At 39.3% G+C, this 25411-nt stretch overlaps 1 protein-coding gene across 7 annotated transcripts in view; it reads left to right on the top strand.

Moving 5' to 3' along the window:
• Positions 1-4635: 4635 nt before the first annotated feature.
• Positions 4636-25411, top strand: part of TCF4 (transcription factor 4) — a gene marked incomplete at both ends in the record, with an annotated part of 338835 nt that continues 318059 nt past the window's right edge. For all 7 annotated transcript variants that reach the window (XM_084252844.1, XM_084252847.1, XM_084252845.1 and 4 more), the window contains 2 exons: positions 4636-4707; positions 6375-6447. In XM_084252844.1, coding sequence (XP_084108970.1) covers positions 4636-4707; positions 6375-6447 — 145 coding nt within the window. The remainder of the gene's footprint in view (positions 4708-6374; positions 6448-25411) is intronic.

The raw sequence follows: 25411 nt of genomic DNA, 5'->3' as shown, positions 1-25411 counted from the left end.
TTAACACATGAGCTAGACTAAAGCCATCAATGGTTTACGGAGGCATTAGAAATGTAAAGGGACAATTCTTTAGAGGTGGCTCCTTCTTTATTCCTTTAACACTTATGAAATTTGTCAAATGGACATTGTTAGTTGCATTTCATAGACCAGGAAACAGGTTAAGAAGGTAGAGCAGTCCCCCTTCTCTGTGGGAGGACACATTTAAGACTCCCAGTGAATGCCTGAAACCACGAATACTAAATCCTATATAGACGATATGGTTTTTTCTATACATAGATACCTATGATAAAGTGAATTTATAAATTAGAAACAATATGAGGTTAACAGCAATAACTAATAATACAACAGAACAATTACAGCAATATACAGTCATTAAAGTAATGGGATGTGGCCTCTTCCAAACACCTTATTGAACTGTACTCACCATTCCTACCATGGTGACGTGAGAATCCCCCATGCCTAGGTGTTGAGATGAAATGAGGTGAGACGCAGGCACCTTGAGCGATTATTGACCTGCTTGCATTAAGTCAGAACGAGTAGGCATTGCTGGCATCCTACTCTCGCACTCTGAGGCCAATATTAACTAAAATAAAGCTGATTTGAACACGAGGCCCTGCTGTACTGCGAACGTCCTTCGGATAACCCCGCCGCTAGCTAAGTCACCAGTGGGCGCTTAGCTCACATCCAGCGTGGTCACCCTGAGTGTGGGGGGGTGGGGGGTGCTGTGCGGCGTGGGCACCCTGAGTGGGGGGTGGGGGTGGGGCGCCTTGCAGCGTGCCCAACGCGCCCAACGCGCACAACTGGAGGGAGGGGCCCCGTAGCCCTGTGCGCCCTCCTGACACTTGCGCCCGCTTTTCATAACCGCGTACTCAGTGCTCGAGCCCCGGTGGGGGTGTGTGAAGTTGTACCCCCAAATGATTGTAGTTATGAAAATGCTTAGCTAAAGAATAAAATTCAAGAAAAAAGGACATGTACGCATTCTTTAGTTTTGCAATTTTCCTTAATAGTTTTCGGACCTTGGCTGACCACAGGTCACTGAAACCACTGAGGACCAGACCAGGAGTAAGTGGGCCCAGCCAAGGGGCTGGGCCAGAAGGAGAAGTTGAGTCAAATGGGGGTCACCCTACTAACCCCCTTTGTAGCTGCTGAGAAGTGACGGTCTTCTGCAAATGAAGGCTGCTGGGACTGTCCACGTTCTCCCCGCGCCCGGGGGCCAGAGAAGACGAGGCAGGGGCGCAGGAGGAGCGGACCCACACCCACCTTCCAGCCCGGGACGCCCGCTGGGCTCCCAGCCCCCCTCCCCGGCCGCTCCGGGCTCGCCGGGAAGAGGGCTCCGCTCCGCCGAGCAGCCTGGCCCCGGCGCCCCGCCGGTGAGGCCGGCAGAGCCTCTCCCCAGCCTCCCTCGAGGGGGGCATTAGCTTAACCCAGTCAATATTTCAGAAATAGTGTCTCCCCTGCAGAAGACCGTGCATCTCCATTCCTCAATTTATTTAGAATCTACACTCTGGAATCGAACGACAGGGGCGGGCAGGGGACGGGACGAAGAAGGGCGCAGAGACACGGGGCCTGCGAAGCGCCGGAGCCCCAGGAGGGTTTGCATGTCGGCCCACGCGCGACTCCCACCCGAGTCGGAGGGGGCGTGGCCGGCGCGCGCCGCCATCTTGGGCGCCTCTCTAGGCGCTCTGTTTACCACTCTATGGTCGCCCGCTCCCGCCCCGCCCCTCCCCAGTCATTGTCTGGAGGAGCAGCCGCGGCCGCAGCGCCTTCTCTTTATAAGCCCGCAGTGCCCGGATGTGAATGGATTACAATGTATCTTTCAGGGAAACCTATTATTATCAATGTGACTCCACGGGGGAGTCAATGGTGATGAGGATGAGGAGGAGGAGGATGATGAGGAGACACCTCTAAACTTGGAACAAGTTTAAGACTTTATAAAAGGAGAAGAAAAAAAAAAACTACCAACAAGATTTGTTTGAGGAAAATTTATAACTATCCTGTATTGATATTTTTTTATAAACAATAAGAAAAAGTTGTTGGATTTTTTTTTTTTCATGATTGCTTTTTGGGGGGAGGGTGTTTTGTTGCAGTTTTATGTTGGAAAATGCAAACACCAGAGCCAGGTGCATAATCTTGTATTCTGTGGATCTCCCTGGAGCAGAACTGAGTACCAGTTAAAATACTTTTTTTGGGGGATACACATGTGAGATACTAAGTCCTTGCAGAAGATTTTTGTCTCTCTTTTTAAAGTCACTTTCCTTGGAATATTGTGAGCATATTTGTGGCCATTTAAGGTAACGTTATAATTTGCTGTCAGAGTGAACTGTTTGTAATTGAATTGAATTTTTAAAATGTCGATCCCAATATTTTATTAAAACAAAAGGAACAACTATTAAATAATCGCCAGTGGGAAAAGTGTGTGCATGCAATTTGTGTATGTACTTGCACATCTAGCGAGAACAGCGTTTGTGCAATGTATTTTAACACGTTCAACTAGAGTATGTTGCATCGACTGGCTAAAGCACGCGTGCTAGTACGAGACGGTAGCTTCATTTTTATCCGTAAAAGTGATGGGAAAAAGTGTGTTGCAAGAGCATGCAGGGCCTGTAATGCTAAATGTCGAATTAAAAACTTATAGAGCTGGCAAACGGGGACTTAGCGTGCCTAGGAACTCAAGTGTAAAAACAAAACATCCACGCTCAAAAATTGGCCTTTTTTTTTTTTTTTTTTTTTGGGAGGGGAAGGGAGGGGGGTTGAAGTTTGCAGTTGTAGTATTTGGGACTTAAAAGCGAGGGGGAAAGAAACTCTGGGATTTAGCTTTCGCCCCAACGCAGAACTCCCGAAACGACCCTCTCCCCCAGCAAAAATGTGGCTGGGTTTATCCACGGAAAAGAAAAATATTGTTCCTCTTGGCAAAGTCTTTTTGCATCACGTGCATCTGCAGCCTAGTATAAACTTGCTTTGCCGTGTGTGGATGTGTGAGCGAGAGGGAACGCGAGTCAGAGAGAAAGAAAGAAGTGCAGGGGGATGTAAACTCGAATAAATTTCAAAGTGCCTCGGCCGGAGGAGACGGGCAAAGCCCTGAAGTGTTCAGGTTTCAGCTTGTAACTGACGAGCTGAGGGGAAAATGAGGTGCTCGCTGCCTTTTCGTTGGTATTTTCCTTTATTTATTTATTTATTCGTATTATTTATTTATTTATTTATCCGGCGAGGCGAGGCGAGGCGGGGTGGGGTGGGGGGGGAGCTGAGGAGATTTAACGGAGGAGATTTTTGGCCCCCCCTCCCCGGGGTGGGGTGGGGTGCGGTGGGGTGGGGTGGGGTGCGGTGGGGTGGGGTGTGGGGGGGGAGGCCCCGCCGCCGGCCCGGCCCGCGCGCCCGCGCCCCCCCGCCGGCGCCCCCCCACCCATTTCTTTGCTGAACTTGCAATTCCGAGCGCCCGGGCGCGCTCCCCTCCCCCTCCGCCCTCCCCTCCCCGGAGAAGAGAGTTGGTGTTAAGAGTCAGGGATCTTGGCTGTGTGTCTGCGGAGCTGTCGTGGCGGCGCGGCGGCGGGGCCGGCGCAGCGGCGGGCGCGGGCGCGGGCGGCGGTGCTGGCGGCCGCGGGCAGACATGAGCGCCGCGTCGGCGCCGGCGGTGCACGGAGAGCCCCTTCTCGCGCGCGGGCGGTAGGTACCGGCGCCGGCGGGCTCCGCGGGGCGGCCGCGCCGGGCGGCGCGGGGCTCGGCTCGGCTCGGCGGCCCCGCACGCGGCTCCGCGCCCCCCGCGCCGCCCGCGCGCCCCCCGCGCGCCCCGCGGAGACCCCCCTTCCCCTCCCGCGCCGCGCCCCCTCCCCCCGCGCCGGCCCCCCAACCCCGCCCCGGCCGCGCCGCGCGCGGGGGGACCCGGGGCGACTTTGCCGAGGGCCTGACTTTCGTCTCCACGGCCCTTTCTTCCACGCGCGGGGGTGCCGGACCCCCGCGGGACCCGACCCGCCGCCGCGCCGCGCGCGCCCCCCGCCCGCCGGGCCTGTCACCCCTCCGCGGGGCGCGTCTCCACTCCGAGACGCTCATCTTTAATTTCTTTATAGCTACTTTGAGATGCAGAGGGGAGTGGTGTGTGTGCGAGTGTGTGTGCGAGTGTGCGAGTGTGTGCGAGTGTGTGTGAGTGTGTGTGAGTGTGCGCGCGCGCGTGCGGGCGAGTGTGCGAGGGGGTGGGGTGGGGGGTGGGGGGAAAGTTGAGACCGGATCGTTCCGAGTAGTTTCTCTTTTCTCTGATCCATTCATTTCTCGCTCTACCTCCTGTTGCATAAAAGGATGCGCTGAGGAGCGGCTTTTTTTTTTTCCTGCCCCTTCTCCCCGGATTGGGTTTGCTAGTGGATGTGAGCAGTTCTGATCTTCTCTTTGGAAATCTAGTATCCATATCGCTTTTTTTTTTTTTTTTTTTTTGCTATTGCTGCCTATTCCGTCTTTAAAAAAAAAAACAACAAACAAACAATTCCCCCCTCCCTCGCTCCTCTCCACCTTAATCCCACCCGCCCCCCGCCTCCCGATCCCCAACCCCCCCAGTCTCCAAAAATCCGATTGTGTTTTCTCCAAGGATTGGGACTGGATTTTCTGATTGCGGTTATTTCCATGTTTCTAGGTTTGTGTGATTTTGCTAAAATGCATCACCAACAGCGAATGGCTGCCTTAGGGACGGACAAAGAGCTGAGTGATTTACTGGATTTCAGTGCGGTAAGAAAGAACGGTGGAAACTAACAACAGCTGTGAAAAAAAAAAAACAAAACAAAACAAAGCAAAAAAAAAAAATCCAAACACTTCAGCTAGAAGCCAGTAGTAATCTAAAAGACAGGAGTAATTTTTCTTTGATTGAATCCTTGGTAAATATGCTGGTCTTTTGGACAAGTTTTTAAGTGTGATTTTTGGGTGTGATGGAAGATTGTGGCTTTTTAAAGAGTCTCATTCTCTACCCACTGAACCCCCAAAATAATAGACTCTCCCCCCACTGGGAAGGCAAGGGAGACTCCCCTCAGACTGTAAACCACCTCTAAAACTTGGCCATATCTGAACCTTGAGAGTACTGATACTTAGGCCACTAACTCATTTGATTTTTTTTTTTTTTTTTTTTTTTTTAAGAAATGGAAAAGAGAAAATTGGGGACTCAGTTGTCTCCTAAAAGTTTTTAAGTTTTGATGCTTTGGCTTAGTACAACTTGTAGTCCTCCTAATTACATCTTTTCCTGGGATTCTGAAAACTGTGTGGATGCGGAGCATACATTTTGGAGAACCCTTTGGACTCTGTTTTTGTAAATTTCAGTCGTGAGATCAGCACAAAGCAGAACTTGTACACTTGTGGAGTTTTACCGCTGTACTTGGTTCTTCTCCATCCCTTTCTCAAACCAAGTCCCAACCCTGTCAGGGGAAATAATTCATTTTTAATGTCAGATGCGTTTGGTATAAGATGCATTTGCAAAGCAATGTAAAGAGAATCCACAAAACACACAAATAAAATCCAAACCGCCTTCTAAGTGGGGTTCTTTCATGTTGCTGCTGCCGCGTTGCTGCTGCTACTGCTGCCGCTGGCTGCTGCTGTTGCTGCTGCTCTTCTAGACCTTCTTTTGGAGAAATGGCTTTCGGAAGTTTTGCCAGGAAACATAGCCCTGGGCAGCTTTGTAGCCCCCTGTCTGCTTGCTGCACTTTCTCCATTTGTTTCTTTGCTTTTTGCAGGCTCTGACTCAGGGAAGGTGCGCATTATCCACTAGATACGTCGAAGAAGAGGGAAACCAATTAGGGTTGAAGTAAATGCTGGAGAGGGAGTGATAGGGAGGGAGAGAGAGAGAGAGAGAGAGAGAGAGAGAGAGAGAGAGAGAGAGGAGAGAGAGAGAGACTTGCTTCAAATTGCTCTCATATTAGGCACGAAATGAGAATTTAGTGCAGGTGGCACTTTTATTTTTATTTGGGTTCACATATGACAGGCAAATCCTATACGGGATGGAAATGGACATTGCCACGTTTATGGCCAAGGTTTTCAATATAAAACAAACAACTTTTTTTTCTTCTCCCTGGTAAAACTAGTGTTTTCTAGAGGGACTGCTGCCCTCCAACCTGAATGTTGAAAACATTCTGGGGGCTGTGTTTGTTTAAAATGTATTGGTACTGCCTAGTATTGGCAATCTAATGAGCCTGAAGAAAAAGAAAGAACAAGAGTGGTAATGGGGTGGAGGGGGGGTGTGATTGGTAATGTGCTTGTTTTCATTTCAGTTGGATGGTGATGTTTTTTACTAAAATGAGCCCTTAGCAAAAACTCTTAAGTTATTTGATAGGAAAGATGCAAGATCTTTGACAAACTCTGAAGACACAAATGTCTTCTTTTCAACAGTAATATTTCTTTGTTTCTTTTAGATGTTTTCACCTCCTGTGAGCAGTGGGAAAAATGGACCAACTTCCTTGGCGAGTGGACATTTTACTGGCTCAAGTATGTAAATTATTTTCTTAGTGTGTAGTTAAATATTCTTAGCTGTTTATTCACGCATTGTATATCTTTGGCTTTGTTGAAGTGTTCTGAAAAAGTCATTGAAATTTTAGCTTGTAATCATACGTTTATTTCATTATCCATCAGTGGTATGATTTACACAACATGTTATCTTTTGCAGAATTAAAATTAGGCCTTTTTTTAAATCAAGGAAACTGTCTCAGAATTCCATCACTTAATTTAAAAGCAATTTTCTAATACAGCTGTAATCAAACATGTCAAGATAAGGCCAATATTAACATGGGGGAATAAATTAATGTCCCATATTTGAAAATAGAGGGGAAAATCTAACTTTCTTAAAAAGGGAAAATCCCTTGTAAATAATATCAGTTATTAGGTACTATGTATAATTAACCCTGTTAAAGAAATGAGTGCTTAATTTTGCAGATGAATGCTGCATAGCAAACCCTGCTGTAAATAGAGAACCTCTTGCTAATCTGAAAGCTAAATATGAATTCATTTATATTTAAAATATCTTTTTTTGATGATTTAGCTGTTTCTTTTCCCTAATCATTTATTTGTGTAATGAATTTTTTTAGCTGTATGTAGAGTTGCAAATTTGGGAGGACTTCTGTGTTTTATAAATGAAAGATCTTTGGGTGATGCTTAAAAAAAAAGACAGCGCGATTCACAAAGGAATCTGTGTGCAATGATTATCTGGCATCTAAAGGGTAGTTTTAATAGGGGACTCTCGGAAGGTCCTCTTATTAAAAGTGAAAACTGAAAATATGATACTCATTTAAAAATTTTTTTTTGTGTGTCCAATGAATTTCATATCAGAAGGAGGCGTGCATTCTTGCTTGCTATCCTTTAGGTTCAAGGCTTAAATTAATTTATGCTTGTTAAACAGCTGCAGTATTTTAGGAGTTCTGGCAATGGTACGTAACAGTACATTAGACAGAGTACTATCCTTAAGTCAGACTGTGAATGCCAGTAGAATTGTCTGTTAGCTATTGAATATATTTTCACATCTTTTAGTTTTTATTTGGTGCTGTAGGAAATGAAAGATATCTGTTCACCTTTGTGATTTGTGTCATTAGTATGATTTTATAAAATTAATGGCATTTACAAGTTGTTCATTTCCAAGTAAGTTACTTTTCCTTCTTTTGGCCCTCCTATGCCTAAGGAAATTTTTGTCTCTATAACTTGATATATAAAATATGAAACCTCTCCTATAGTTACATTCTATCTTTTATATTTTGGGGTTTGCTTTGCTTAAAAGTACTTATTCACCATATGTTTGTGTTTTACTGTTCTGGACCCTGCTGTATTTTCCATTTAGGGATTTTATTTTTTGTTGTTGTATTAGATGTAGTATTATAGCTTCCCAATTTCTGTATTGTATTCTCAATACAACTTTGAAGTAAATATGAGTACAAGTGTATTGTGAAGGCAAATGGAATTTTTCTGTTAGACATCAAGATAGTAACTAACTTTATCTCTGACTATTTTCTGCATGATTTTACTTAAGAAAATATGTGTTTAGGTGAAATCTCAAAGTAGATTATATTAGAAGGACACAGAGTTAGTCTGTTTTCCAAGTGAGTGCAAAATATGCTTATACTTTGTAAACTCTGACACATTTGGAATAACTTAAGTGTATCAGTTTAGGTATAGTTTAATAAAATAAGGTGATGCATAAGCATGAAATTGCATTACATATAAAAAGAAAACTGTGCATCTGGTCTGTTTTCTATATTCATATTCTATGATGTTTAAGTGTTTACAGGGGGTACAGACTGGATAAATATGAATTGTATTAATGTATTTTGGTAAGTGATCATATATTAAAACTTACACAGTTCTTAAGACAGCTATATGTGTGTGTGCCTACATATAGAAATGTAGACAGAGATTTCAGTCTTCTGATGTTTCTAATGAATATGCTGTGATTGTTTTTAAGGCATTGAGCTTTAAATTACATTATATCAGATGTGTACTTTTCAGACCTTAATGTTGACTTGCAAGGGAAAAAAGTATAGTGAGTGTTTTATTCTGACTGCTGGGGTGACAATGCACAGTATTAATCCAATGCAATATTATAGTGACTTTAATATGTAAGTACAGCTTGCAGTGTTGGTTTCTTTTTATTTGAACACAGGGCTATTAGTGAAGAAAATGGCTTATATTTCCCCTCATGACAAAGATAAATCCCTTTTAAAGAATGACAAAATAAATTAATCAGAAAAAAATAAATTTTTGCCCTTTCACTGGAAGCATGACTTAGGAAACTTTGGACAGAGAAATAATTTTCTAAGTTTACTTCAGGTTGATGGGCTCTGTCCTGAGTGGGCTAAGATGTCACTTTCACGTGTAGCTTTGAAACTTGGGTCCAGGCAAAAGAAAGCCAAACTATAAGAAAATTGTTAATATTTGAAAAGCCAGCTATGTTATTTTTCAAAATGAGGCATGATAATATTTCATGCTTTAGAGTTCCCAGTAGCTTTTGATTCTATTAATATAGACTACTTTGCGATTTGCAATGTGAGAATGAAAATAAAGTGTGGCCATATTCCCTTTAATCTTACATTTCACAAACATGGTTTTTCCTACCACCTTAAGAAATGGTGAGGCTGCTAGGGAGAATGGAATGTAACCTGAGCTACAGCCTGACATTCCCAGGGAGCATTTTTCACATGAAAGGCTTTTGTCAACCCTGGAAAGGACCAGCAGTTTTTGTTTGATGTTTGCAGGTGTTCAGCAGAGAGCACTAAAACAATTCAGCCATGATGGTTCAGAGCTTCCATGACCTTAACAGGGAGAATTGGTGGGCTCTGGAATTATTTTCAAGAAGTAGTTGTAACCTGTATGGTAACTTATACAAAGGAATTTAATATCCGTTATATCATTGATCTTAAACTAAAAGCATCCACATGCCTGGAGGATTTGAAAATTATTCTCATTAAAAAGTAGGATGCCAAAGTTACCAAAGGAAAAAAGATGTACCTAGAGTCCATAATTCGTTAATGAACAAGGCTTACTTTTCTGATATAATAAAACAAAAGTTTACTTGGTTACCTTTGAGTCTTTTGGGAGCAAAAGGTAAAGGTACTACCTTTGGCATCATTTTAAAAAGTAGTTTTAAAGTCACTAAAATTATCTGTACTCAAGAACAGCCCTGACATCTGTTATATGTTTTTGCAATCAGTCTGTAATGGATACTGTATCTTTCTCCCTAGTTTAAAAGTTGAGCTCCCCCCGCCCCCCCAATGTTTAGTTTTACTTAGGTGTTCAACATTTGTTAAAGAAAGATCGCCACGTGAATGGGTGTTTGAACAATGAAGAGCATTGGTAAAACATACCACATCCGTGATGTGGGTCTTTTTTTGGAAGTGGGAAAACATTTCTTGATGTTCATACAGATTAGTTAGCCTGTATCCACTTGACACCAAAAGGACAGGTCAAATTAGTAAATTCAGTAAGAAAAAGCATTAATCCAGTGAATAGTTTCATACCATAGAGAAAATTCAAATGGTCAGCATACTGGATTAATTTCATCTGTACTAGTTTGAGTTCACATGCTTATGGCATGGAAAAAAAATTGCCCCTTAAAGGTATTTGTTGAGTAGAGTCTTTTAATTGCGTGTGGTGTATTTTAAAACAACCTTCCTATTATGGCACAATTCATAATGGCTGGTAGTTGTATGGTTTTTTGTAAAGTAATTTAATAGGTGAAAAAATAAATGGCATTAAATCCATTATATTAGAATCATAGACTTTTGAGGACAGAAATCTCTTGCAAATAGTCTAAAACCTTCTTTGGGCAGCCAAAGAAAACTGAGGCCCAAGTGAAGGAGGTTCTAAATAATGCCTTTATTTGTTATTCTAAAAAACAAGTTTTGATTTGCTCTTTCTCTGTTATCCTGCAAATTCTTTATAAAATAACTGATTTCATTGCTTTTTTTTTTTTTTTTTTGTAATTTCTATTGCATAATAGGGGGTCAGAGTTTGGGTTCTAATATTTGTACAAATAAATGTGTCTGTATGTGTATGTGCCCTGTGGATGCTTTTTGATGTTTGGAGCTGAAGTTTAGGCATTAGTCATTCTCTTTTGCCTGATCTTCCCTGCCATTATATGCAAGATGTGGTATTGGATAGTAGAGTGTGGGTAGAAATGGACCTGGCAAAATCAAAATCTATCTTAATGCACCAAGTGGTGCGCTATGCACCTTGTATTTATTGTGTGTTTTTAATCCCCACAAGAGTCCAGTGAAATGGAAGGATTACCAAACCCACTTTGTGGATTAGAAAACTGAGATTTAGAGATATTAAACAAGTTCTCTCAAGGTAATGGGTAATGAATTAAGTTTTGTATCCAGAGCTGGCTACCTCTATGTTGTCTCTGTCTCTCTCTTTCTCACACAAAGTCAGATGTAGCTTTTTCAAGATTACCTAGCCATAAAAAATAATGCAGTATTTTCCCGGATTTTTAGAGTTCATAAGCATTTTTTGATATCATTTAAAATATATAAACCATGCCTATTATTTTTCCTACCTTAGTATACAAATAAGCTAGCCTTCAACTTTATTTTGGATTTAAATGTGACTTAGTATGTCACTTTCATATTGTTATTTTTACAAGGAAAATAAGGTAGATATTTTTAAATTGGTTCTTTTGTTCTATTGTAAACGGACAGCCTGCATGGGTTCCAGTGAAAATATTTCATTTTGAATTATGTACTTAATCCAGAAGTTGAGGTGACCAAGGTTAGCCTCTTCTGTTAATCTAAAAATAAAGTTAATCTCTGCTCTTTAACTGTTAAAAAAGTTTTACAGCTCATTGTCAGAGCTTTGAAACTTAATATACAAGATCAATAATCTTAAATTCTATCTACATCACTAAAATAAACAGTTTTGTAGTTTTGATATGTCTATTCCAGACATGTGCTTAAAATGTTACATTTTCTAAATTCAGAAGGAAGAAGCAGTACTCTATTTGACACTGACTCAAGTAAATAAAATGCATTAAACAAGCGTGGGGATCCAAGATCTGTTGAGACTGAAATGCTTAACATTTTTGACAGCATCAGCAAATTATCTTTACCCTACTATTGTAATGAGGAAATCACTTAAATAACAGATGAACAGCTAAGTCACATAAACATATATAATAGAACTATGTAATGAAAGTTTATGCTGTTAATTGCTCGAATCTGTCTTAAATGCTTAGAATCATGGAGCAGTAAAGACTGTCATATAAACAGTTTTGTTTTGAGCTTAAAATTATTCCTTTTTGCTTTCATCTGCTATGATAAACAAAGTAATTTTGTAAGCTTTACAGATCAAACATTTACTCCTAATGGTAAACTACATTTTATATTGGAAGTTTGCAACCTCGTCCAAGGCATAGAGTTGAGTCCTGGTGGCCCCAGGCCTGTGATTTTCAATGTTTAGTATTATGATGCTATTTAGATCTGTTCCCATAAGCCAAGATAACAGATCTTAAGTTGCCTAATAAGGAACATGGTGTGTTTTGAAATGTTCTTCAATTTACAAGTCTTGAACCAAAATGTTCTTGGCCAAACCTTTAAAATTTGTGTATCTATATGTCGAGGAAGTCAGATTTTGCACAGACATAGAATCAAAATGAAGTGAGGTAGAAACAACCTTCCCCCACCCATTTTTTTTTTTTTTTTTTTTGTATTTTATGAGCTGTTTCTTGTGACCAGGTGTTCTTCCAAGTTAATAGGATAGTATAAAGTATTAGAGAAAGTAAAGTACAACCTTCATTAAAGGGTTTTTTTTTTTAATTTTTTTGGTTGGTGGTTACTGGTTTCTTACTACTCTGAATGAAACTTTCAAAGTTCATCACCACGTTTAAAAGCTATACATGGTTATCTATTTTTTAAACCTGTGAGCCATTTACATTCAGTACTAAGAAATGCACATGAGTTTTAGGTGCATGCTTTGAATCAAATGTCTCTTTATGCTTATGAGGGACACATAAGAGAAGTAGCCATTTAAATCCTTAGAGGAGATTGGTTAACACTTTGTAATACATAATATATATTTATTATATCAGGCTCCCAGGAATAGCAAAAAGTGTTGAAAAAGGTTGTCATATTTACTTTCATTTCAAAAATAAATAAAGGCCCAGTTAATCAGCATATCAAATACCCAGGTGTGTTTAAAATCAGTTTATATGGATGAATTTCAGGACTGTAAGAAACTATTTTATTTAAAGGTGCAGCCACATGATTGTTCAAATGGTTGCTTTTGTACTTTTGTGTGACAATTAACATTTAATGAATGACTTTCTAGACTGCCATTGGTGGTAATTACTATATGTAGTTTATTAACTGCAATGCATTGTTGGATGTGCCTGTATTGATTTGTTTTGCAAACATCCCTTCGCACATTCAGCAGTATTTGTACATTACTTTTTAAAGAACCTGTTTCATTTGCTGACGCTGATATTGCCTCTAAAAATTTTAGCTTATAAATACTCATGTAATCATACCTCTTTGATCTGAGTATTTTAATTGAATTAAAAATTATCAGCTTTTCAGTTATAAAAATTTTGTACTTGGATCCTCAGGGTATCCCAAAGAAAGCACACAGTATTTTTCAAACAGGCAATTTATAGATATTTAGATTTATTTACTGGAGACCTTAGAGATGCCTTCTTATTTTTTAGGTTAGGAGCCAACTTTGGGGAGGGTTAAATGTCTTTTGCTCAAATCATACAGTTGGTTTTTGGCTACCACAGGACACAAATACAGATGTCCTAACCCACTGGTCAGGGACCCCATGCTGCTTTTAATTAAGGTTTGGACTCAATCCGTTGGTACCAACTGTATGCTTCTTAAGAAAAGGAGAACTTGTACAATCTACCATTTCAGAAAAAATAATAAAGATTCAGATTGTGAGAGATGGACATCGTAATCCGGCTCACTTGTCATCACGTGTTCTAATTTGGCTAAGGCAGTTGACGAATAACTGTTAAAATGTATTGTGTTATTAAAAATAACAAAGTAAGACCCATGATTAAATATCAGGGCTGTAATTTAATCTCAGGGGTTCTGGTGCTGTTCATAAACCATTTGGCTTTTTTCTGTAACAGATGACGTCAAAATACAGCTTGATTGAATTATGACCCTGGGTTACGGGAGCACCTGCTTATGCCTCTTTACTTCATGACATGTCAGCATTTCCATTACAAACTTTTTTTCTCTGACATTTTTAACTTGAATAGTTAAACTGATGGTTGGCATATAAACTTTCAGCCCCCTGGGCAAAGACTGTTTTCCCAATAAAACGGAGAAGGTGGTGACAAAGGGCCATTACAGAATACCTTTTAGAATGTTCTTCCTTGCTTTAATCTTCCATTAATTTAAACAATCTCTTTTGGGATACTTTGCTGAATTGCAAGGCATCAAATGGGAGGTTTTTCATCTCAGATTTCCCAAGCCAAGTCTTATATACAAGGTACTTCGAGGACTGCGAACCTAGGAAAATACCTTTCTATGAAGGAGGACATTGAGCTGGTAGCTCTCGCTTTCATATTGTATAAAAATGTTAAAGAGCCAAGACATGAAAAACATTGGCCAACTGGTATACTTTGTCAGTAATTACTTTTATATTCACTTAAAATGAGTAAAACTCCTATGAATGGTTAAAAAACATATTTGTTTATATCACTATCTGAAGACCTGTAGCACAGCTTCAGTTTTGCCTCTTGTGTTTTAATATGTTGGCAATGAAAATAGGATATTGTTTTTATCTACCTAGCTACTTATCCACCTACCATAATTCTTATAGATGGTTTTGCTAAAATATATTTTTAGTCCCTGCCATGTTCAGACTTTGTGTTAGAAATTATAGGACATGGATGGGGTTATTGGGAGAAAGATCCTACCCTAAAGGGCATATATTCTGACAAAAAAGAGCAGAAAATTACATACATAACTAATACTCACTGCCCTGATGACACGTGTCATTAATGTCATGGGGGTTTACATAAGAATTTATTTCTTGCTGGGGGAAATTGGTAGTGAAGGCTTCATGGTAAATGGACTCTGATTCTTGAAGGAGGGGTGGCATTTTGACATGGGAACTTTGGACTGGAGCTTTTTGCATCCAGATCACTGGAGCAGGCACAATGGAAGGCTGTTGTGAAGAGTGGATTACAGACAGCACCCAGGAAGGGGCTCCTCAGCTTTGTAGGAAGTCAACTCCAATAGAGGCACCTGCACTGATTTCCAGGCAAACAGCCCTGAGTTGGATGCCTTTTTTAGAATATACTGATCTGAGGATTTCTTTGGGGCCTGGGGTGTTAGAGATTATAATCTAGCTCCTCCTAGAAGGACATGTTTTTAATGATGGTATCAGGATAGAAATGGAGGTTTTTGTGTTCCTAGTTCCAAACTTTCCTATCATATCATTTGCGTGGCAGATTTTCTTGATCCAAAGTGATAACTATTTTGGAGAAAATTATTTAACCGAATTCTGGATATTTGAGTTCTTTTGCAGTGTTTGCTACTCAATAGATGTCTTGTATTGATAAAGTGATAGAACTTCAAAGCATGCAATCTTAAGACTGAAAAAACATGTGAAACTTTTCAGTTATAATTCGAGAGGTTTTATATTATATTTAAAAACATTTTAAGATTGCATAAATTATTAAGTTTTTATTATTTTTACTGCCATCAGTATTACTAGTGTTAAATCTTTTGGTTTAAAACCTAGCAAGGAAATGTGATGGTTATAATTGCCCTAGGATGCAGTCAAAATGCATTGAGAAAACATTGTTAAAGATACTGTGGTTTTAGATAAAACTTATATAATGTTTATAAAAATAATATGGGATGACCAGATAAACCTTTGGATAAAATCTATCATCATTATGTCACATATAGGAAAACTACATATTAGTACCACATTTGCTCAAATACTGATGAGTTCAGATTCAAGAATCTTTCACTGTGACCTTCATATTGCAGTGTAGCACATGAGTCATTCAAATAATGGTTGAAATCGACATGGGAAGAATTTATTAATGAATGTGTTTGCTACTAAGCATAAGTAAGATTCTTATGACAAAGAGGCTATTATAGACCTATTTTATAAAATTCCCATTATGTAAGGTGAATGTGTTCCCAAAACTCCTTCACTTTTCAAAATAAGAATTCATATTGGAAATATTTTATGACACCACCGCTTTAAACTCAGAAAAAATTTTGGTCACCAGGTGGTAATAACATTTCAAGACTGAGTATATAATTTCATATATAACACACTTTTGTGATTTTAAAAGAAAGGCTAAGTAATACCAGTTTTAATCCTTGTTCATTGTTGCACGCATTCTTGAATATCATTGTCTCCTTTTGTTATTGTCCCAAACCATTGAATATTCTTCTATTCTCTTGTGGGCACTGTGATACTTCATCTAAAATTTTTGTCCGCAGTGTTAAATTTCTTTTGACATCTAGTTTATCCCTGATTTTTGTAATTTCTCATTATTCTCCAGTTTATGTTTTTAGCCCTGGAGAAGCTATTTTTGTTTAACATGGGGTGTTACTTTCATAGTGTCCATTTATGCGGGGATTTAACACTTTCGTCCTCAGTGATTTTGGTAAAGTTATATAAGGTGAGAAATATTCCATAATTATTTACTGCAGTGAGTTTTGCTTTTAAAAGTCCATAATTGTTTAAACCATGATTGTTTAAAGAATATCAAAACCTTCCGAAAAGTGAAAGGGATGAATACATGTCATGTTACTATTCCCATTGTATATATATATATTTCCTGGGATAACAATATAATTATTGAGAATCACTAAATTTCATTTACTCATTTGTTCATTCATTTATTCATTTAGTAAATGATTTTTGAGAGCCAGCATACAAGTTACAGTGCTAAACATTATGGTGATAGAAAGTAGAAAAATTTCCAGCTTCAGCATTGAAATTAAAAAAACAATCTTTCTGTCATTGATAGGAGTTCTAGGATGACTCAATAAGAAAGTATATTTTAAATGAGTGATGTGGAAATATAGAACAGATTTTTTCAAAAGATACTTTACAACTAGCACTAGGTGCAGATTTCACTTTTCCAGCTGAACCTTGGAAATCACAGAATCTGTGTACATGTAGACTTCTGTGTATGTATAAAGGAAAGAAAATGGGTTTGAGAGTTATGGCAATTGGACATTGAGGAGGAGTATTACTAATGTAATCTCAAGTTTAGTACTACAGACTCTTTGGAAGGCAATGACAGTTATGCTCCATTTGTCCTTTGAAATGAAAATCTTGGATTTGTAGATAGTATTCGTTTACCTTAAGAACACTAGATACACACGGTTATCTTTTTTATTCCTGCACTTGCATTTTTCATATTTATTTTTAAATTTATATGGCAGTAAAATGGTTCATTTACTTTGAAAATTGAATACTTACTGAGCATCTACCGTGAGCAGGTAGTATTCTGGAAATAAAATAACAAAAGTCTCCCACATTGACTAAATCATGAACATTTACTGAATAATGAACAAAAGAATTGTCAAGTTCTACATTTGACAAGTGTGGGGTATTAGTTTCCAATAGTGAGACCTCATCGAGAGTGGCTTCTCTGAGGCTTGCACGCTGGGTCCTGGACTGAAGTACATTGAGTGGGTGAGCTGGACTGAGGGGCAGCTTCCATGCTGAAAGCACTGTGACTGGGGAGAGGCCTAGAGAGTGAGCTCAGGTTGGGAAAGAGGATAGGGGTCAGATCCTGTTAGGCTGGGCCATAGGGCATCTTTGCTGCGTGCTGCCAGGCAGATTTGTTCCTGGGAACATTCTGCCTGCAACCAGGAACACAGACTTAAGGATAGTTGGTGTGGGTGCCTCTGCCAGGTTTCTGCAGAAATCCATGTGAGAGATGGATTACTGGTCCTGCAGTGTGGATGGTGAAGGGGGTGTGGGTGGGGCTTATCATAAATCTTACTTAAAATCTGTAACTTTAGCCCACTGGGGAGCATTCATGGTGGGTACTTTTTTTTTTTTCAGTGAAACTTCCTATCATTTTAATACTTACAAGCCTACTGTATTTTATATGTCCTAACAGCAACTGAGATCCAGCTACCATGTTCTACTCATTGTCTTTTTAGCAACCAGCTACCATAGAATTACTATTTATTTTCTGAGAAAAGTGGTGGATTGATTTTGCAATTCTGGTGTGAGAGGTGTCGCATAGAGGTGGAAGAGGGGTTATGAGGCAAAAAAGACTCTTCTTTCTTGTTTAATGGTTTTCAGTAATTATGTACTATTTAAGCTTCTTATAGCTTATGTTTTTATCACCAGTAAACATGATGGTGGTGTAGTTAAAGCTAGTGGATTGGATTCATTGATTATCTGTAGTCAGGTATCAGCACTTCCATAAGATGTTGCTGAGCATCTTGGTTGGTAAATTTTAGGAGTGTATCTTGATTTACATGATGTTATGTCTGAGATCGAAACACTATTATTTGATTGTGTTTTGCCTGAGATGGCCCTGGGTGGGAGAAATTATTTGTTAACTCTCCATTAAGGACAAATTAAAGCTTCCGGGTTTTGGTTTTACAAATTCCGATGACTATCCCTCCTTGCTGTTTTCTAGTGACTGCCTCCGCCTTTCACTCTGACCATCTCTCTCTCTCTGCCCTCCCCTCACCCATTTTTTGGCTGATCTTTTTGTTCACTCTTTTTTTTTTTTTTTAAAGATTTATTTATTTATTTATACAAGCACTGGGTACAGTCAGAAGCACGGGAGGGCGAGAGAATTCACCAGAGCCAGAGCGGGGAGCAGAGCAGGCAGAAGGACCCAAGTACACTGCTGAGGGGAGCAGCGGGCGGCAGGAGAGGTTTGTGCGCCATGCGGGACCCTCCTCTGGTGGCCCGGGAGCAGCCAGGGATCGAACTGGCGCTGCAGAGGCCGCGGGCAGCTTTACAACCCAGTGCTCAACCGCTGCGCCACCGGGGAGGCCCTTTTTGTTCACCCTTGGTGATAGTCTCTCAAACCAGTATTGTGTTAGTCCATTTAAGTTAGGAAAATCAGCACCTTTCTTTCGATGTGTTTATTAATCAAATTGTAGAAAAAATGCTTTTCCTTTCTTCCCTGTTTTCCGCACGCCTTTCCTTTCTTATTGTCCATCTCTGTTTGGGCCAGCTGGCTGGAGCATTGAGGTTATGCATTGGCAGAGTTAGGTTGCGATGGCCGTGCCAGTTAGTAATGCTTGGTTCCATGGCCCCAGAGCTCTGTGTGTTCATCAGAAGGGTGCCGAGAGGGGAGAGGTATGGAGACCTTGGCACCAAGCACAACACTCCTTAAATCATGTGCCCTGCTACTGGTGAGTGAGTAGGGGAATGTTGATGGAAGTGGGGCAGTGTTCACATGTTGGCACTGCCTCCTGGAGAACTCCTTCAGGATGAGGCGTACGCTAGATGTCTCAGTTAGAAAGCTGTATGAAGCAGAATGACCTTACTGTGGGGTGGGGAGGACACACAGAGTGCTTTAATGGCATCTGCAATGCTGTATTGTTTGGGGAAAGAAATAAATGATAGACTGTTGTGGTGGACAACTCTGTGCTTGAAATAATTCATAATTAAAAACCAAACAAAATGTAACAAACCCATCAAAACCTCTGCTTCTCCACGTTCCCCACTGACCAGATAGATACCTCAGGCCTTCCCTAGTTGCAAGACTTTTGTTAATTGCTGTCCACACTGTTTCTTGTCCCGTCCTCCCACATGCTTTTTAAGTTTACCCCAATCAGGTATTTCAAGACATATTTATTATGTCGTGTTTGACACCTACCAGGTAAAATACGTAGCGTATGGAAATGATTGCTCTTAATGGTGGAGTGAAGACCAGTGGGCCTGCTACTCAATGTAAGACCTAGAGCACTTTCATAACTTTTCTCCTCTTGGGTTCCTTCCCTATCCATAAATTCCCCATCTTCCCTGTCAGAGGTAGATATTCTCTTGTTCTTAAAAAAAATTAAATAAATAAAACACAATATGTTGTTTTACTTTACAGAATATAAAAGTGATATTCATATGGTGTCTTGTGCTACTTCCCTTTTTCACTTAGAGTATGTTCTTAAGATCTATCCATGTTGTTCTAGGTGGCATTTTCAGTGTTGGTGAATAGGCCTTAATTTATTTATGTCCTTTATAGATGAACCTTTACATCGATTTCCACTTTTTGGAACAATGCACTTTCATATAGATCTCGTGGATACACTTTTGATCATCTCTTTTGATATCTATAAGGGAGATAGCTATGAGTGAATTTACTGGGTTGTAGACTTATGATTAACATGACAAAATAGGGCCAAATTGTTCCCCTCCCTTTTTTTAAAACCAGTTTACTCTTCTACCTGCAGTATAAAAGGTTACCAATTAATGCATATTGTTGCCCACCATTGGTGTTAAAATTTCTTAGTTTGTACCAATTTAATGTCTATAAGATGTAAAATGTATTTTACTGTGGCCTTAATTTGTAGTTCCCTGATTATAAGGTTAAACCTCTTCCTATGTATTTGTCATTCATGTTTGATCTTTGGTAGAAGCTCTCCTCAATTTTCTATTGAGTGTTTTTTTCTTATTGACATTTAAGTGTTGTTTATGTTTTTGAATAATAATTCTCAGTCACCCATGTTTCAAGTAGTTCTCTTTATTTTTATAACCTGTCAGTTTACCTTCTTTGTGGTATCTTTTGATAGCAAAAGAACTTATATCGAATGTAGTCCTATTATTAATTTTTTCACTTACGTTTTCATGTTTTGTATCATGGTTGAAAAATTCTTTCATGGCCCAAGGACAATATTCTCCTATATGTTTCTTCTGTAAATGATTTTGTAATTTTGTCTTTCACATTTAAGTGTTTAATGTAATTGGAATTGATTTTGTAGAGAGGGCAGCTGGGTTTCATTAATGTCTAGATACCCATTTGTTCTAGAATCATTTATGGAAGAATCCATCCTTTCCCCATACATCCAGGATGCTACTTCGGTAACATTGTAACTTTCCATATTTCTATGTATCTTTCATTCTGAGTCCTTTATTCTAATCCTTTGGTCAGTGTGTCTACCCTTGCCTCAATCCCATTTTATAAGTTTTATATTATATTTAGATATTTGATAGGTATCCTCCGTTGTGCAAATGTGTACATATTGTACTTTTTGCTCCTTGAGGGCTTATATTGCTCCATAGAAATCAAGAGATCAGTTTGGTAATGTCTTTCATAAGCCTTTTAAGAATTATGTTGAAGTTATATGGAAACTGTTAAGTCAATTAGAGAAAAATAATGCATTTTTAATAGTGATTATGACCTTTCATGTACCTCTTCATTTCTTTGGGTCTTTAATAACTCAGGGTAACATTTTATCATTTTCTTTCATGTGGTTGTATATATCTTTTGATGATTTATTCTTAAGTACCTTTCTTTTTTGTTATATTTGTTAATGGTATTTTCTTTTAAATGAAGTATTCAAATTATTGCTGGCATAATAAACACAATTGATTTTTGTATATTGATTTTCATATTCAGCCATATTTTGCTAAACTCTCTTCTGTGTTTTCTTTAGAGTTTTCACTAGAGGTATTCACATTATGTGTGGATAGTGGCATTTTTGTTGTTTTTCCCTTTCAAAACCCTATACCTGGCTTTCCCCACAACTCTGCCCTTGTCTTACATTGCTATCTAGAACCTCAAGTAAACTGTAAAGTAGAAGCAGCAATAGTGGTATTCTTATATTTTTACTGATTTTTTTATTGTGACATTGATGTTGGCAGACATTATCGAGTACATTTCCTTCTATACCTATTTTGCTAAGAATTTTTCAAGTGATACTGACTTTTATAAAATGTTTTTCCTATATATATTTAAATTATGATTTTTTAACTATTCTTTCACTTGTTAATATGAGTGACGTTTTTCCATAAGATCATTTTCCTTTGCATTTTGGGGATAAAAATCAATATATTCATAATATATTTTTAATACTCTTCTAAAAATAACATCCTGGACTCTATTTTCTTATATTTCTTTAGATTTTGCATCTGTGTTTATAACTAAGTTGGGTTGTAATATTTTTTTCTCTTACTCTCCTTGTCTGATTTTGGCTACAATACTGACCAATAATGTGAATGGGAGAGTATTTGCACTCTGTATTCGCTGGAAGAATCTGTATAAGGCTCAAATAATCTCTTGTGAAATAAGGAAAAACTTGTCTGTATAACTATCTGAACCTAGTAAGAGACCATTTTTAAGCCAGTCATACAATTTTTAAATATTGAGGTATTTCTCTTTCAGTTAGCTTTAAGATTATATATGAATACAATTATATCTGATTTGTATATTTGTCCCATTTCATATAATTTAAAAAAATTATTGCCATAGAGTTGTTTATGGTATTCTTATTAGCTTTTATTAGCCAACTCTGTAATCAAATTTAATTTTTCATTCCTGATTTTGTATTTTCCTTGATCAAGATGACTAGAAGTTTTTTATACATGTTATAAATACACAAATTACTTTATAGACAATATTTAGATTCACTGATTTGTTAACTTCTTTGCTGAGCACTTTTTTATTGGCACCTTAGAACGAACTTTATGGAATCATTTTCACATTTGGTAAAGTATATTCTTTAAAAGTTTTTGGTGTTGGATGTTGTTGGAGGTCAACTCTTATATTTTTGTTTACCCAAAATGTCCTTATTCTTGTTCTTAAAAGATGGTCTGGCAGAGCACACACCTTAAGTTGGCATTTTTTTTTTATTCTTACTCTGTTGGCTTTATTTTATCTTTTGAATTCTGTTGTGGCTCATGAGAAGTCAGCTGACCATCTGATTGCTATTCCTTTCCAAGACATCTGACTTTTACCCTGACTTCTCTTTCTCTTTTTGATATTTAGCAGTATTATTTCATTAATCTCTGAACAATTTTTAGAAAAGGTTCATTTATGTTTGGGGGAAATGCTATGCGTCTGACTTTCTCCATGCCACATTCTCATTCTGCTTTTCCTGCTTCTCTTTGCTAGTTGTTCTTCCTGAACTATAAATTGAGTCCCTCAGGGATCTTACTGCATGCTCATTTCCTCTTCTGCTGAGAGACAGTGTGGAGCAGTGCCTAAGCCTGGAGTAAGACTGGGTTGGTTATCACTCAGTTATTAGCAGTGTGACCTTGTTTCCTTATTTTAAAGTGGGTAGAAACAGTGTTGCTGGGAAAAGTTCAGAAGCTGATTTTAGCTCATATTCAACACATAGTAAAGCAGTCATTACTGTCTACTTTCATTCCATGTCTAATTCTTCCTCAATCATCTCATCTATTTTCAAGATAACTGCTCTTGTGTGCAATTTGCTCTAGTACCATTTTTAAAAAAATATTTATTTATATATGCATACAAAACTGGGGTGTAAGCCAGAGGTGTTGGGGGGGAATGAGAGGATTCACTAGGAAGAGTGGGGAGCAGAACAGGCAGATCTACTGAAATACGCTGCTGAGGGGAGCAACGGGCAAGCCAGGGGATGTGTGCTGCGCCATGTGGGTAGCTCCCTGGCCTGGGATTGAACTCATGCTGCAGTGGCCAGCGAGAGCTTGATAGCGCTGTCTTTAACCCCTGCCCCACCAGGGAGGCCCCTGCTCTAGTACCTTTTGTGTCTCTCAGTGTAAGTACAGCCAGTGGTCTGCTCTGTTTGGTTTTACCCTCTTCCCTGAATAGGCCCCTCCCATAGGTTTCTGCATCTTAGGGCACTGCCATGCACCCAGCTGATCAAACCAAGATCTGAACTCCTTGGCCCCCTTCCTTTCTCTTTTCCAAATCCAGTCATTGTGGAGGTCTGATGTCTACCTCCGCCGTTTACAGTTGAGATCAAGGCAGCGTCATTGCTTATCTGATATACTCTACCAGCTTCCTAACTGCTCTTTGTTTGCATGTCTTCCCTGTTAAATTCACATACCAAGCAGCCAGGGTGAATTGTAAAAAATTGTCAAATGGCATTTCATGTCCCAACTTAGTGTTTTTCAATGTGGTAGGTTATTCTGTTCTTCTTTAATTTATATTGGAGGTACCTCCACAAACTCATTTGGTTACCTTCTCTCATTGCTCTCAACATTCACCTTTGGACTTCGTTTAAGTCTTGGACTTTCCCAAGCTTTTCCTTAGATTATGGCCTTTGCACATACGGTGGAGCACCTATCTCCTTGCTATTTGCTTGGCTAATTCCTTCGAGAGCTCATCTAAAAGACCATTTACTTAGACATTCTTAGATCTCCCACTCTTAATTAAAACTCCATTTGATTCAATAAATACTGAATTTGTTTAACAGATGGTCCAATGAGCATGTATATCTACTTTTTAAAAATTTTTTTAAAGCTATTGTCTTTTGAGATTTATTTATTTATTTATACAAGCACTGGGTACAGTCAGAAGCGCAGGAGGGTGAGAGAATTCACCAGAACCAGAGCAGGGACAGACTGACTGATGAAATACACTGCTGAGGGGAGCAGCAGGCAGCAGGAGAGGTCTGTGCGCCATGTGGGACCCTCACCCAGTGGCCAGGGATCGAACTGGCGCTGCAGACAGAAGCTGCGGACAGAAGCTGCCGGCAGCTTCGCAACCCAGCACTCACTTGCTGCGCCACTGGGGAGGCCCCCATATATATCTATTTTAAATGGACTCTCTCTTTGAGACACATGATAGTTTTGTGGGACCATCCTCATTTTAAGTTGACTCATAGAGTTGTCACTGGGCAAAACTAAACTTCTCTCCTTTTGTGTTTATTTATTTGATTTTCAAGGTCATAGAGATTTATAATGATCATACTTTTTTTTTTTTTTGCCTTTTTATATGTGCTTTGCATGTAGAATTTATTACCAGATATAATAGCAGCCCAAACCAGGGATTGGAGAACTCACATTCAATGAGTACAAGTCACGTGCCCTATGTCATTATACTTAAAGTCCTGAAATATGGTCATCAACAAGTCACTAAAGAGGGAACCATCACTCAGAGAATCTCCAGACTTGCCCAAGGCCATGTTACAAGTAGGGGCAGAGTTTGGGTTTAGGCTAGGTGTTTGAACTCCAAGAAGGAAGCTCATTTGCTTTTTTCTGCCTTATTTCTTTTCTGGAAAAACTCTTGACAAATAGCTATTGTGAGTATAGTTTACAAAGTTCTCTAACACATGTATTGTCTCATGTAATATATACATCAGATTTTGGAGGTGGGATGGCATTTTTGACATTTTATTATGGATTAGACTTTTCATTTGCTGTCTTATTCCTCAGAGCATCCCTCAGAGGTTCTTGAGTTTTACAGATAAAAGTTAACCAATGGGTGATTAAGTGAGCTTTCTGAGAATTGACAAATAGAATATTGAGTTGTTGATGATTCTATTTTCATTAAAGAAGGGAAAAAACCAGAAATTTAAAAATTTCAATTGTTGTGTCTGCTGTCTGATTGGTTAACTATCAATTTATCTATTATTGAATACGCTTTAGAAAAAAATGTAACTAGCATTATTCTTTCTACATATTGTAGAATTACTCTTAGGAGATGGCTAAGTAGTTGAGTTTTTATTTTAAGTTAGTCTTTATAGGGTCTCTCTGGTGGCACAGGGGTTAAAGTCTCAGTGCTATCACGCTATTGCCAGCCACCAGCCAGGGAGCTAACCCACATGGTGCAGCAGATCTCACCTGTCTCACCCACTGCTTCCCTCAGCTGTGTATTTCAGTAGATCCGCCCTGTTCTGCTCCGCACTCTGTTTCTGGTGAATCCTCTCACCTCCCCCTACCGGCGCCACCTCTTGTCTAGACCCCAGTTCTTACATGCATAAATAAATAAAATAAATCTTTTTAAAACAGTTAGTCTTTTTTGGGGGGGCCTCCCTGGTGGCACAGGCAGTTGAGCCCAGCACTGTGAAACTGTTGGCAGCCTCTG

Source organism: Talpa europaea (assembly GCF_964194135.1).
Source record: "Talpa europaea genome assembly, chromosome: 13".
Lineage (NCBI taxonomy): Eukaryota > Metazoa > Chordata > Mammalia > Eulipotyphla > Talpidae > Talpa > Talpa europaea.
The sequence above is the reverse complement of the archived record's forward strand: the minus strand, read 5'-3'. Positions and strand labels throughout refer to the sequence as shown.